The sequence below is a fragment of the Hibiscus syriacus genome, unplaced genomic scaffold (assembly GCF_006381635.1).
Source record: "Hibiscus syriacus cultivar Baekdansim isolate YM2019G1 unplaced genomic scaffold, ASM638163v2 tig00110328_pilon, whole genome shotgun sequence".
NCBI classification, from domain to species: Eukaryota; Viridiplantae; Streptophyta; class Magnoliopsida; order Malvales; family Malvaceae; genus Hibiscus; species Hibiscus syriacus.
This window is the reverse complement of record NW_024062685.1, coordinates 646,277-662,941: the sequence shown is the minus strand read 5'-3', so window position 1 is coordinate 662,941 and position 16,665 is coordinate 646,277. Positions and strand designations below refer to the sequence as shown.

General features: G+C 31.7%; 1 protein-coding gene and 1 pseudogene across 1 annotated transcript; one reads left to right on the top strand and one right to left on the bottom strand.

The window, feature by feature from the left end:
• Positions 1-347: 347 nt before the first annotated feature.
• Positions 348-929, bottom strand: LOC120118420 (non-specific lipid-transfer protein 2-like). The gene has a single exon (XM_039138448.1). The coding sequence runs from the start codon at positions 853-855 to the stop codon at positions 568-570; it is 288 nt and encodes a 95-aa protein (XP_038994379.1). The 5' UTR covers positions 856-929; the 3' UTR covers positions 348-567.
• Positions 930-14,465: 13,536 nt separating this feature from the next.
• LOC120118804 lies at positions 14,466-16,405 on the top strand (annotated as a pseudogene).
• Positions 16,406-16,665: the final 260 nt, after the last annotated feature.

Here is a 16,665-nt window from a genome sequence, read left to right as displayed (position 1 = left end):
CCGGTCAAGATCCGTCGACCATGTCATAAGAACATAGTATAAAATTGTCTTTTTTTTTTTCTTTTAATACTAAGATCATGTTCTTATATGCATAGTTGTCTGAAATGAATCGGATTGGCCGGTTGAACAGAGAATCATTGGTTAAGACTTAAGTCGGTTGAATTGGTGGGGCAAAATCAAAAGTTGTACAAATGGTCGTAGGACAACTGAAGTTATCGGATTTCTACGCTTATTATAATGTCTTAGTGTTCATTTTATAACATTTTAATAAATTTAATGATCATTTTGTAGCTTTTGAAAGTTCAATAGCCAGAAAGATCATTTGAACATACTTCAACGACCTCTAGTAAGAGTAATAATCCAACACTGATTTCCATTAAACAAGATTACGTCTGCAACAACTGGTAGAATATCTCAGATAGATCACACAGAAACAGTAAACAAAGTGGTGAAACGTGACAATGACAGAGGCTATGAACTTAGTGCTTACTAAAGACATCAAAACAAAGATAATCCCACACCGCTGCTATAATAAACCACATTCATATGGTGAAAAGGAGAGGTTTTTCAGCACTTTGGAAAGGGAGTCCCACAGGTGGAGGCAACTTTCCTGGCATTTGGTGTGTTGACGAATTTCTTGAGGTTGGGGTTCCTGAGGTATTGGCAGAGGCAAGGCTTCTGTTCCTTGATCTTGCTGCAGCACGCCTTGGACGGTGGAGCTGATGTTATGGCACCCACGCAAGGGCTCAGCTGCGTCGGGTTGCACGTCACCGCCGTCGACAGCTCCGCTTCCGTCAGCAGTAGGAGCACCACCACTGCTGCCGCCGCGAACACTGCCGTGTATGATGTCTTCATTCTTCTCTTCTGGTCTGTGTTTGAGTGTATGTGAGCTTTGTGTGTATGGATTTGTTTGATGCAAACTATGCGGAGTTCCCTTGTTATTTATAGTGGTGAGGGTTTGGTCAAAATGGGAAATTGAGTTGCAAATTAGTGGCAATTTTCATGTGGAATTTGGACAAAGAATTGTGAAATACACTTTTTTAGTTTGGACCACTTGTATGATTAATTCGGTGAGTTTACTGAATGAAGAAATTCACAAACCAATAAATAAAAATTTTAATTATAAGTTGATATAATAAAATAAGATGTTAATTTTTTATATAAAATTAAAAGTTATTAATATTGTGAATAGAATATATTAGATTTAGAGCGGTATCTTATAATAAGTTTGTACGGTATATTGAAAGATGTATATGAGGTTTAAATTCGACAAGTTTTAACTTGACCATACAATGGTTGAGATTGTTTTTAAAATTTTGAGTTTGGACTAGATTTAAATTTATAATGAAATTCTCTTGACTCGACCCAATAATATTATAATTATTTTTTATATATTTGAGATAATTAAAATAATATATCTCCTTGTATATATTTTTAGTTATATCCTTATTTTACTTAATAAAAATAGAATATTATATCTAAAAAATTAAATCAAATTTCAAGTCTGATAAAAGCTCTCTAAATTTAGATCGAATGATAGATGAAAGAATAAAATACTCGAATCAGGTTCGGGTCAATCAAAATCAAACCCAACATAATATATATCTATCTATCTCTAACAATAACTAATCTAAATTATAATTATAAAATAAAATTATTTTTTGATTAAGCGGTAATTATAAAGTAATATTTATTCTAAATATTCTCAACCATTAACAATGAACACATAATCACTCTGTTGCAGTTGCTGGTACTCAAATCCGTAATATCTAAGAATAATAATAATTCATTTAATTACTGAAATAAATTTATCGGTGATAATAAAATAAAATTACAATGTGAAATTTAAGCATGCAAGTGAAAGCTACTTGATCTAATGATTTCAATCCACTTTAACACAATGCGGAAAGTAGTTTTTTTCTTTTCTTTTTATATTCCTTTATTGGATGGATGTTTTGTTTTCGTGACAATGATAAAATAGTGATACTCTTTTTGAATAAGAATAAAAATAAAAATTTAATTTTGAAGCTTATTAATATCCGTGTTGCTACTTATTGAAGTATGGGTAATTTAAAGTTAGGTCAAAGGTGGTTCCCTTAGTTCATGATCAGATCATATTTAAGTCAATTGAGATTTACATAGGAATTTACAGATTACCCATCAAGAGCGATAGTAGAATTTGAATTTAGCCTTATAAGTTCAAATTTCTGAATCTCAACTACTTGTGTCAACACTCGCCCGCTAATTTATTGAAGTAACCAAGATTATTCTTGAAGGTCACACAGCCAACAAAGGTCTCTAAGGAAATTATGTAACATTGTAACAAGCTGATCACATGCATAATCAGAATAAACATCCAAAAAAATCAGATTATTAAATTTTAAAGAATACTATTGAATTTAAATTTTAAGAGAGTAAACTTAATTTATCATATTTAATTATAAAGAATTATTTTATTAGGCAAAAAATAGGGTAAACTACATGTTTAATACCCAACATCACTTTTGTTATGTTTTGGTCAGTTCATTATTTTTATTTCAAAATCGTACCTAACATTATATTTGTTTCATTTTGGTCACCTACCATTAAAAAATTAAGGCATAATGCCAAATTAGCCCCCCAATGTTTTAAAAAATGACATTTTTCCCGCTATTCTATTTTTTGGAGCATTTGGCCCCAACGTTTCATTTTAGGTCAAAAGAACCCCTAACATTTGACAAACAATCACAATGGTCGCTTATTTTTTGGGAGATATTTAGCCCTCATTCATTTTAGGTTAAAAAAACATTATTTTGGAGCGTTAATCGTACTTTAGCTAATAATTTTATCTACAGAGGGTTTTATTTTTGCCTCCAAGTGAATGTGAGGGCCAAAATGCTTTCAAAAAATAGAATAGGGGACAAAATGACCATTTTGGTAACATTTGGAGCTATTTTTGAAGTTAGTACAAAAAAATCACGGTGATGCTAACATGTAACCATAAACATATCACATCATCACTTATTTTTTTAAAATTACATCAATAATTCCGTAATCTTAACGACGGATGATCAAAATGAAATCAAAATAACATCATATATAATATTAAAAATAATTGAGTGACAAAAACATAACAAAAATGATAGTATTAAGAGGGCTAAGGAAATTTTGGTACTTAGTATTGTTTATTGATTATAAACAATAAGTAAAACAAATTAATAAATACTCTTACAAACAATTTGAGTCTTAATTATTTATTGATAAAATTTTTAAGATTTGAATAGTGTCTTCATGGCAAAGATTTTCCTCAAAATGGTGTGGACATAATGAAAAAACACTTGTAATTTAGCTACAAACTTTGTCCATAAAGTCAAAAGTCAGACAACGATGGCCACCGAAATATGAGGTTTGCCCTTCCAAATGTTCCATTTGTATCCACATCTCTTGTAACTTCACATGTCCAACAAAATTGGACCTTTGTCTTTTTTTTGGTTGTACTCCTGATTCTTAAGATTTTACCTTGATTAATTTGGATAAATTCGTACACCTAGTATTGGTGGGTGAGTATCGCAACAGAGATTTTTTGGGTATACAAGAACTCGAACTTGAGATATGCTTAAGCGATATCAAACTGTTTTCCACTTGAATCAACATGATTGGTAGGACGGGCATCCAAAGGACATCCAAATAAATGGGCTTTACAATAGAGAAAATAACTTTAGTGACCGAAAATGTCTTATAATATACGATTTTAACCAAATTTTTTTGGATTTACGACAATAACCAACAAATTTGCAACGCGAACTCCAGTTTCGCAACACAGTTTCCAAAATCGCAACGTGGTTTTCAAATTCGCAACGCGATTCTCCAAAATCGCAACGCGGTTCTTCAAAATCGTAACGCGGTTTTCAAATTCGCAACGCGTTATGAAAATAAACGCGCTTTGCGAATTTGACTTCTGTGTTACGAATTTGACTTCTGTGTTGCGAATTACAAATTCGCGTTGCGATTTACATATCGCGTTGCGAATTTGAAAAACTGATTTGCGAAATTGGAGTCCGCGTTGCGAATTTGTTGGTCATTTTCGCAAATCTAAAAAGAGTTGATTAAAATCGTATATTATAAGACATTTTCGGTCACTGAAGTTATTCTTTTTACGATAAGCATGTGAATTAAGACTGGCAATTAATTAATAACATGCTCTTAATTGATTAATTATTAATTTCTTTTTGCCTAAACATTATATATATTTTTAAATAATGGTATGTGCTATTGGGTTGATCATGATGATTATGGGCATGAATTCTACTGCCCACCAACGCTAATGCTATGATTAAGTCCTCATTGCAAATATTTACACACTCATTACTTTTCCTTTTTCCATTTTACGACAAGTAAAAAAGTTTCGTGGTACATCAAATGATTTATTTAATGGATTTAGGCATTAGATAAGTTAATTATTACTACTCCATTTATAATAATAATAGTTTCATTCACATTTTCATACTTTAAATAAAATTAGTATAATGTATTATGATTTAAAATATTTATAAAATATAGTCGTTGGATGAATCTAAATAAACGACTGAGGTTAAAATTTATATATTAATATTATTTTTTTCTCAATCTCAATCATTCGTTTAGATTCAATGCTTATATATATTTTATAAAATTAATTAATTTTATATTTCGAAAATAATTTTATCATTATAATTGATTTTTTTAATAACAAAACTTGAATTAGAAAAGGTTATTGTTCAATCTCAGCTCATGATCAAATATGCCGACAAGAATTAGGTGTTTGAACAAAATCAATTATAAAGTAAAAGGCTGGCTAATTTCTCATTAGTCCTTGTACTATGCATAAATATAAAATTTAAATCTATAAGTATAGTACATGAAGTAATGGTAATTTCATTTGAAAGATATAAAATTCATCGGTTGAATTAGGATTAAATTTATAAAATTTAAGAGCTAAAAATGACCAAATCAGAACATAAAACTACATCCTCTATAATTTACGTATTATTTAAGGACTCATAGTGAAATTTTACCTAAAAAACAAAGTTTCCCGCTTGAAATAATAACATGGCCTGTAATTTCACCTTTAATCTTCACGCCTGCCTTGTTTTGCTGTCTCTCTCCAGTCAAGATAAATCGAGATTTGCTAGTTTTTCAATGGTGTCCGCAATGATTGTCCCACTTTTGGCAAACCCTATCTTAAAATTTACTTTATTTTATTACAAGTACGATTATAATTATATTGTAATTATATATTCGTGCGAGGTAATTAAAATTAATCATTATAACATATTATGGTATTAGTATAGAAATATATCTGAATTTAAGTTGAAATTTTGGAACTTTGACATTAGCCATCTTCAATGCAGTTTTGGTTTGGTATAAATATGGTGATAGTGTGAAACTAATATGATTGGGTTCATTGCACAAAAAGAACAAATGATGGGTTCACTCTGTATTGAATGATTAGGCATGCCGATTGCGCAATCCACATTACCTCCACACGAATCAAATAATAATAATAATTTATTCTATCTATTATATCATCAATCACGGTTGATTGTTATTTCAGAGATCACATCAGTATCATAATAATTAACGATTAAAACTATTAGTTAAAAGATCACATTAGTTTATTTTTATAAGTTTTAAGATCATATTAAATACAAAAAATGTCAAGAGTCACATTGATTTATTTTTTGAAAAAGTATAGGGTCCCAGGTGCTATTTTGTGTGATACTAATAAGGGTTAATGGTACCAATGTATTTTAAATTAGAGTTAACATAAAAATAAGTGTCTAAACTTTACCTCTAAAAATATTGTAGTGCATAAAGAATTTTTCGCTAAAATTAGGTGTCTAACATTTTCATCGGAACACTTTTAAGTGTTTGGAATGTAACGGTCGTTAAATTTGACCGTTAAGTGACACGTATTGAGTCCTGATAATTTTGAGAATTTATTTTAAAACTTAAAAAAATAAAAATATTTTTATTATGTCACACCCCAATCTTAATTTTAAATTTATTAAATAAATTATTTGATTTTAAAACTAAAAGTTTCTAAAATTTTTGGACCAGTTTTGAAAATCTAGGAAGTTTAAGGACTTGAACTCGTAACTCTAAGGTTATGAATGTCTATGCCCTAGCCACTAGGCTAGACTCATATTTGTGTTTTTAATTAATAAATATATCTTTTATTATAATTCGATTGAGTTTCAACCCATTTTCCAGAACCCCGCAATAGTGAAATCCCTAGCCCCAATTAAACAAACCCTTGTCTACGCCGCTCTCCGTTCAGCCCCCCGTGGTCAGCAGTGAAGTGCACCGTCGCATCCACCGAGATCAACAACGACCAATGGTCTAACCCCAACCCTCTGATCGCGTAATATGACATGCAATTAGGCGCAAAATCGTGAAAAACCAGTCGGCTCGCCCTCCTCGACTCGACACCACCGCTTGTCGGTTGGAGACACCGCCAGCACCATCGGGAGTATCGCCTCAGTCCGATCACAGCCCGAGGTTCCAATCGCCGAAACCTCGCGTCGTCTGCCGTGGGGGAACGTTCGAAAAGCCGGTCGAAAAACCCAATTTCTCCCTCAGTTTTACTTCGATTATGGTCATTCTAGCTGTCGTTTTGCCTCATCTCCGCCACCCCTGTGTTCATCGCGTCACTCAGGTCAAGTTTGAACATTGACTGTTGACTTTGACCAAAAAGTCTAAATTTTTGAAAAGTCATATTTTATATTTTTCGATGTCATGTGTCCGAAGCTGAAGTTCGTTTTGCCAAATTCGAACCTGAAAGCCTCTAAATTGACCATTAAACCTGAGTGTGCATTTAATTTAATTTAGGGTCGAGAACTAATTTATGTTATCGTATATTTAAGGTACCCATGATTCTCCTGACCGTTCATCTGCTCATCCTAATTCCTCTCGATCTGTCCGTAAGCGCTAGCCCCTGATTACTCGTATAGTTTTATAACCTTGTTAAATATTCATTTTTGTATATTACTCAAATTATAACCATGTTTTGTAATGACTTAGGTTATCATACAACAGAAGAACGTAGTGAAACTGGTGCTCGATAGATACTCCAGACGTTTCTTTTTGCGAGGTGTGTTTTCTTGTGGCCATATAAATGTATGCTTTAAATATCCGTTTGAAATACCATGTGCACGTGATTATTTTCTCTGATTTGAAATAAATTATTTTGTTCTGATTGGACTACCGTATGATTTACCTATTTAATTAAGATTCTTGATTTATTGTATTTTAAATCATGCTTACTTGACACTTATTCTCTGGTTACTATTTTTACTGATAAATAAGTATGTCTGAACTTTGATTTCCTGCTACCACTGGTTATTGTCTGAAAGATATTTTTCTTCGGGATACTCTGTGATCTAGTACGAAGTCTCTGCAGGTTCAACTTCGGTCAAACTGGTAATTCTTATATTAGTTCAGACTGATCGAGCTGGTAATTTCTTTTTGACCTAAAGACGACCCTTGGTTGGGCGCCTAGGTCCAATGGGCCTAGTGGTAAGACCTTACGGACCTTAAGGTACTCCCTTAGGGTAGCACCTTTGCTATGTGCATTGGGTAAGTCCTTATGGGCCTGAAGGCACACCCTTCATGTGGGCACCTATGCTTCGGCTAGGATAAGATCTTATGGACCCAATGATCTCCCTTAGGTTGGCACCTACGCCCTTTGGGCATACGGTAAGTCCTTATAGATGTATTTCTGGGGAACTGCATATGGTGTTCGGTTGGAGGATGATTCTATATTTTAGGTTAAAAACAATATTGACGTTTTTGATTAAAACCACGTTAGACTTTCTTCGTAAGTTACCGCCGTTTGTCGTGGAGAAGCGTTCGGAGATTTGTCGGATTTTAAGCCACCATAATTTTTTCATCGATTTCAGTCGATCCCTACGTCCATAATCCACGTTGTCACCGCCATTCGAACCACCGTGTAATTCCACTCAAAACCCATCCTCGTCGTCGCTCCGTCGATGCTCCTCCAGCGTTCCACAGTTGGTAAGGGGGTTGAAATGAGATATTTTAGTTTTTAGAGTTTTTTTATAATTTCATTAAGTTTTGAGGTTCTTTTGTAAATAAATTAAGCTATTTTTTTCTTTTTTTTTTAATTAAAAATAATATTTTTTTATTAAATAAATTAAAAAATTTTAAAAAATATAATAGGGGCACCTAGAAGTGTAACTGAGAAAACGTTATGCATCAATTTTTAATGAAAAATTCTTTAGGCATCAAATCATTTTTCACGGTAAGATTTAGACACTTATTTTTGTATTAAGCCTTTAAATTACCATGAGATTTAATATATATTTTTTATTTTTAAAATATTTAATATGTTTTAATTTTTATATTTAATATGTCTTTAAATTTAACATTATTAAAATGATGTAAGAAAAAATGACATTCACTTGCTTTATTTAATATTATTATAGATAATTTTAAAAATATGTTTCAATTAATAATAGTTTTTTATTTGTTTAAAGATGGATGGTTTAATTGATAAAAGTTTTATAAAAAATATAGTACATGGACTAAACTTCGTTAAAAAAAAAGCACATTGATTCAAATTTACAAAAATGTAATATAGGGATTAATTTTTACTTTTAAATAGTATAGCTACCTCTGGTATATTAAACCTAAAATTATATTTAATATTATATAATTAAATTGGCAAATCAATTCATTATTATATATTTGAATAAATAAAAACATAAAATTAAATCAAATCAGTGTACGATAAACTTCAATTTAAAATTTCACACTTCAAAGAAAATATTCTTACAAGTTTTAAGTTACATATTCTTACAAGTTTAAGTAGACGTGAACTATTATCACAAGCAAAATATATAAATATACAACATTTAAATTAGTTATACATAATTAATAATAAAATTTCTTTTAAAATTGTTTTTAATATTTATACCAAATAATAAAATGTCTAATTTTACACTAACGACACTGAAATAATAAAATAAAACAAAACTAATTTATCTTAAATTGAAATTAATCACACAAACAGTTATTTGGTGGTTAAAATTATAATTGTTATTTTTAGAGATCTTAGGTTTGAGTTAGGGATGACAAACGGGTGAAGCATGAGCAAATATCTCTTCCCCCTCTCTATACCCACCTAATATTTCGTATTCATCATCTACTCGCACCTACGATGGTTAAATATTTTAAATGCACACTTGTAGCATTCTTAAATTCATCCCACACCCAGTATCTAAATGGATATCCACCATCCATATCATACTCATTTGTCGTCCACCCACAAATTTCTATCCCCACAAATTTCAGATATGAGAACGATTCTAAAAATGTTTATACCTAACTGGTTATATTACAGTCATTTCATATAAAATCTTAAAATTTATAGAATAATCTATGAAATTATACCAAAATTCATAATGATCCAAAATTTATATAGTTGTAGTTAGTGCACTGGAGAATGTCAGAAGGGTGGATGCGGGGCGGGTAAGTCTCAAACCTATCACCTACTCACTATTCATGACAAAATTTGGAGTGAGTACGGTACGAAATACACGAAATTGTATCTGTCTGTCATCCATAGTTTAAGCACTAGAAATTGCAAGATATTTGAGCGTTCATTGTTAAATGATTGAGGGTCTTTAAAACGTATACTACCACTTAGAAACACCTTACATTAATAAAAAAAAATTGAAAAGTAATTATATATTAATGCAAGTGATAAATACACTTCGACTAGCTGCCAAGTTTATTGGAATAGTGAGGTAGTCATTTGGGCAATGGTACGATTGTCATTCCTTAGGCCTTAACATTTTTGTTCTATAAAGAATTTTAAGGGTCCCCTTTAGGCAAGGAATTATTTTGCAATTAAAATCAAACTTGTAATTTAAGTATCTTAATGATAGGGTAATGCAACTATAGCCCATGTTTCCTTTTATTGGATGTAAAATGTAATTTGATATTAGTTGGGATTGGTTATACTTTTACCCTAAGGTAGTTATAATAAATTTATTCCTTGATATTGATCATTACTCAAATTATTTAAAAAAATCGTATTTGAGTTGTAATAAAATCATTTATTAAGATATTGAGTTGTTTAAATGAGGTTCTACTCGACTTGAAATATGACCTTAATTTTATAATAAAAACTCAGATCATATTAGACTTGAAACAAATAAATTTTTTATTTTCATTCGATAAAATAAAAACCTATTAGAAAAAATTATATAGAAGAAGTGTTATAGTAATTTTCTCTAAATATATAGAATAAAAATATATGATTATCTCATACATGTCAAAGACTTTTACCCTAAATTAAATCTGATTTGACTCTATAGGAATTTAAAAAAAAATAACTCTACTTATTCTAATAAGAGTGAACCTGTCAGATCCATACAGCTTTTTTAGGTTAAAAAGGATTAATTATATGGATGGTAACTTATCTTTGTGTTATCCATTTTTGATAGTTGATTTCAAAAAACATAATATGACACTTTTGTTTTTTTTTAAGTAAGATATATGGTCACTTTCGTTTTTATTTAATTAAGATGTGGTCACCTGAGTTAACTGCCGTTAACAACAATTAAATACTTTTGATCTAATCACACATTTGGTTCCTGTATTACATATTCTCTCAATTTAGTCATATTTTTAATAATTAAAATAAATTTAATCCTCCAATTGAATGATGTCACATATTATGCTAGTGCTAGTAAGTTGTTTAAAAATACCAGCCCAATTGAGCTGGTCCGTCGACCTGCTGACCCATTTAAAAAATATCAAGTATTTGTAATAAAATACCGATTTTTCGAGTCGGTACCCACCAGGTTTCTGGGTCGAGCATGGGTCACAAATGTTGGTTAACTGAGTACCCTCCAACCAAGTACTCGATTTATTATATATATTTATTTGTTATTATTTTTTATTCATAATCCTCAAAATTTTTACTCTAACATTCTAAAATCTTAATTTCTCAAAATTTGACACCATAACGTTCTAAATTCTTAATTTATTAAATTATTTAACATTAATATTCTAAATTATTTATTTTAACTTCAAAACATTTGAAATTTAATTATATTTCTTTATTTTAAATTTTAATAAATTTTATTTCAATGATGTATTTGAATTTTTAAAGTTTATGTGTATTATATATATTATAGACTTTTAAATTTTAGAATTTTTTGTATAACTTTTTTTTAAAATAATATAATTTAAAGAATATAAAAAAATTATGAACCAGGTATCCGTGACTCAAATTATATATACAATAATTTTATATATATTAACTTAAAATATTTTTATATTAACTTATTAAATATATTTTACTATTAACTTAATTTAAAAATATTTCATTTTTTTCATTTAAAAATATTTAATTTATTTTAATTTATTAAAAGTACGACTAAATTGAGAGAATATATAACTAATAGGGACCAAATATGTGAATATATCAAAATATTTAATTGTGTTAATGACAGTTAGCTCGAGGTGACCAAATCTTGTTTAAATAAAAACGTAAATGATCATATCTTATGTATTTTGAAATCAGTGACCAAAAGTGAATAAAACCCAAAGATAAGTGATCAACCGTGTAGTTAGACCTTTAAGAAATTATACCGACAATGTATTGTTTTTTGGTATAATAATTGTTTACAATTAAAAATATATTGCAAATATATACGAAACAATTACGATAACATTCGAAGCATTATAATTAAAATCAACAATTATAATACATAATCAAACTAATGGTCAAAATAACCCAAATTATGACAAAAATAATTAAAACAAATTTTAATAAAAATACAATACAAACTAAATTAGTAGGTCTATATTTTTTTATTAATCCGAGGTAACTACAATGTAATATATGTTCAAAGATTATCTCAACCACTTGATATTGAACGCTCATATACATGACATTCCTATTGGTATTTAAACCTGAGACCTCGAGAAATAACAACAATTCTTTTTTATTACTGAGATCAGTTGGTTCGTGGTAGTAACTCTAGACTTAATTACTCTACTTGGTAACGTGTTTCGATACCTAAACAATGACTTTAGTTTTATCAAGCAGTTGGCTACATAATTTCCCAACTCCTTTCATTTATAGCTTCGAAATCACTGAACTTGAATTGAAACCCATCTTTTTGTTGATAAATTAGGTCAAATTTTCATCTGCTTGCAGTTCGTTGATCATTAACTCTTCTCTCAACATACAATCCCACGGTTTTTGCTTTATATTTTTGTCATTGCTCAATGTCATTGTCCACCTTAATATCTTTCTTTCAATTCCCAGCTTGGCTGAGCATGAAGAGGTTCATGAGGAGGAAGTACCTGAAGCTGAACGTACGAGGACTAAGCTCGAAGACGACGAGAACGAGACGGTTTTGATGTCGGGAGAGTGTCGTCGTCGTCGTCGACGGGGGATGATCAAAGGGAAACTAGTGGAGGTTGAGACGCCATTGAGGAAATGGAGAGATGCATATGTAGAGAAGATGCTTGATTTTGCTGGAAATGTTACGCCGCTCAACAATGGGTAATGTTCAATTGTTTAAGAGGATTCCAAAGGCTGATGCTAATTCTCAATGCTTTAGAGATTATTATTAGGTAAGGTGAGAGTAGTTTCCACAAGGGTTAACAATATGTTAATTTTAATTAGGGTGAAGTATACAATTGCTCCCCCGACTATATGTACTATTTTATTAAGTCCATCGACTATTAAAAGTTACAAAATGATCCTCTGACGATAGAGTGTTGCATTTGTCGAGTCTCTCTACTATTAAAAGTTACAAAATGGACACCCAATTATTTATTATGTTCAAAACTTGTCTTTTACGTTAAAAATTGACGGTATTCTGAGCTAAATGTTAATCTGTTGACTGTGATATGATAAAATCTGATCCCAAAATCTCAAACGTCTATCATATCTCAGTTATTATGTTAACGTCCAACTTAGACAAACATCATTTTTTAACTTAAAAGGACGAGTTTGGAACTTAATGAATAGTCGGGTGATCACTTTGTAACTTTGAATAGTCGATGGACTTAATAAAGCAACATTCTATAATTAGATGATCATTTTATAACTTTTAATAGTCAAGGGACTTAATAAAATAATATCTTATAGTCGAGGGATCATTTGTGTGCTTTATCCTTTTAGTTAATAGTAGGTTCAAAGCAGATGATCGACTCTTCTTTTAACCAAGTATGTAATGTGGATAGACATCATTTGAGTTTTGATTAACATTAAGTTTCAGTTCAATTTCGAATAAATATGTGATGTAATTGTAATATTTGCACAATAGAATTCAAATGTTAGTCTCGTAACTTTCATTTTTTTATTTTTTTATGTTTGGATGATAAATAATTTCAATTTTCAAGCATTTCATTTCATTAAAATATAACAAGGTTTTTCTATAACGTCCTAATCCAGTGCGACCCGAACATCGATAGACCAAGGCGTCACACAGAACCACAAAAATGATTAACCCAAAAAAATTCTTTTAACGATAAATATTAGTCCTTCAACTCTCACTTAAAGATTAAAATGATATCAATTCTATCAATTGGGACAAATACAAGCCCATTTCTAAACCTAAATTAGTTCAAACTATTCTATAAGTTTATTGGGCTCGCCTTATGAACCTCAAATTAACCCGAAATTACTAATCCGGAATTTGGAACGTTACATCTTCCATTTTCTCACCCATTTCATAATATATATTTTTTGGGATGTATAACAAGGTTATTCAACTTATGGAATATAAAGTTCATAAAAATTATTTCTTCAACTTGAATATTTAAAATTCTTTGTAACGTATTACATACATCACGAGACATAAATCCAATTAAAAATAATTTATTCAACATATAGAATAGTTCATATAACAATATACAAAATGAGTCGAAAAATGATTTTTTTTAATGAAGTTCTTTATCATAAATAAAAAATGATTGTTTTTCCATGAAGGAAGCTTAGGTATACAAATCCAAGGGTGGTTGTGTTATTATGAAAGCAATCCCTTAACAACTCCTTATTCTTCTGTCTAATTAATCTCTTATTAAGATACTAATATTATATTTAATTAAACACACGTTGATAGTTCAAAGTTTGGGACAGCAAAGCAAATTTCTTATTACCAAAGCTCTCTCCTACTCCTCCGATCATGCATCCAACCTATGACCGAGGAGACAATCTAGTTAACATGTCTTAATCGAACCGTGTCTTGAACTCAACCACCATTGAAAACTTTGATTATTTTAACTGCTCCATACCCTTCGATGTTCATGCAGTCCATAGCAGACTCTTAATCCTGGAAAAAATATTCAACTAACTAATTATTGTAACATTATATATATATATATGTAATGATTCTTTATTTACATCTAATTTGAATGCAATTTAAGTTTGAAAATGGTGTATGATACAATTTTGGCTCGAAGCTTTAGTAAGTACGACCAAAAGAAGCTTGGATATGGAGCATTTATTGGCTTGTTTTCTCATGCATTGAGCCTCTGCACTGTCTTCAAGCCTTATTTGGCCCTACCAGTTAGTAAGTAACCCATTCGATGTGTTGATCTTGTCGTGAGAACATATAAATTGTCGTCTTCTCGTGACGACTTTATAAGTATAATTTACTTAAGGTGTCGTTTATTTTTACAGCAAGTAAGAGGCTGTCCATGGATGTTTGGTCTGAAAATGCCGAGGATTACGGAATCTGCGAGCTCTCTGAAGCTAAGGGCCAATGATACGAGTGGTTCGGTACCGATGGTTGTCGACGAAACAAGCAAGTCTGAGGTTGAGATGGTGGTGGCGGCTAATAATACAGGCAGCTCCAGTGAAACAATCTTTAGTGATGATGCAATTAGCTTTAATTCGACAGTACTCGCAGCTGCTAGTCATGGTTTTAGTACAAATTTTACATCGAGAAACGAAACAAATGGCTCAATCGGTTCCAAGACTCCTGGATTCAACTACACTAATGCTGCAACGAGTAACGAAACAATTAGCTCCAATAGGCCACTAGTGTCAGCGCCAGAGATCAACAATGAAAGCAGCTCTCAGCAAGTGATCAGGGGTAAGGTATGTTCAGTAGATGTCTGTCGTGGTCACGACCTGACTGAGCCTGCTCGTGTGTTTTAAGAGAGCATAATCTATAGAACTATAGAAGCAAACTCTGATTTTTTAATTTTGATGGTTCAGGTGCTATGCCGGAGAAGCTGATTTGCAATGTTGAAAGAAGAACAGAATTTTGTGACATGAATGGGGACAAGGATCCATGGAAATCCTCTACAATTTTCATGTCTGCTTCATCCACGGAAAACACTTCGTGGATTATCAGTCCATATACTCGAAAAGAAGATAAAGAGGCTATGAATCATGTGACCAAATGGTCGATAAAATCCGGGGTAATGGATGGCTACGGACTACCTCGATGCGATCAGAAACACGATGTTCCGGCCATCGTTTTCTCCCTCGCGGGCTACGCGGGGAACAATTTCCATGACTACTCCGATATAGTTATTCCTCTGTATCTAGCTTCTCGACAGTTTGATGGAGAAGTAAAGTTTCTTATTACCAACAAGAATCCAAGGTGGATCAACAAGTTCAAAACTATACTACGAATGCTTTCGAGATACGAGCCGATCGACATCGATAAAGAAGAACAAGTTCATTGTTTCACAAGCATGATCGTCGGCCTGAAACGTGACCCGAAAGAGTTGAGGATCGATCCTTCAGAATCACGTCATTCAATGAAAGACTTCAGGCAGTTTCTTGGAAGTGCTTACTCCTTGAAGAAGAGCACTGCTATAAAAAATTACCAACGGTCACAAAAGAAAACCTCGGCTTCTTCTTTCTTCGAGAAAACGAACACGTTCATTTACGAATACGAATGAAATTGCTAGGATGGCGAGGAGTTTAGGCTACAAAGTAGTCGCTGAGGAGGCCGACTCGAATGTTGCGAGAGTAGCGGCGACCGTGAATTCTTGCGACGTAATGATGGGAGTCCATGGAGCTGGCTTAACAAACATGGTTTTCCTTCCGAAGAATGCAATTTGATTCAAGTTCTTCCCATCGGAGGGTTCGAATGGCTTGCTCGAACCTACTTCGGAGAGCCATCCAAGGCATGAACCTAAGGTACTTGGAATACAAGATCAAAACAGAAAGAGTACCTTGATCCAACAATATCCATCACATCACGAGGTTATAAGCAATCCATCAGCCATTGCAAAACAGGCTGGAATGCATTCAAGTCAGTGTATATGGAGCAACAAAATGTGACCCTCAATATCCATAGATTTAGACCAACTTTGTTAAGAGCACTTGAGCTCTTACATGAGTAAATACTGTATTGTCATTCATCATCTACATCCATCTTATGCATACTTTTCCGATTTATTGTCGTCGCCGATGGGGTGGAATCCGTTTTGCGATTAAAGAATTGTAGAAAGTGAGTAAATATTATACCCTACACACAATGTTGAGTTTTGCAGCAGTTCACACTACACAAATCCTACATACAATGACTGCAACATGCTTGGTTGATCAACCATAAATCATACTTCAATTATATAAAAGCCATTGAATAGCCTTTTCTCAGTACAATTGTGCAAGTTAAAGGCAGTTTAGGAAAG

What these genes read in the sequence shown, in the direction of transcription:
- LOC120118420 (XM_039138448.1), bottom strand. Translation starts at nt 855, where the DNA reads ATGAAGACATCATACACGGCAGTGTTCGCGGCGGCAGCAGTGGTGGTG.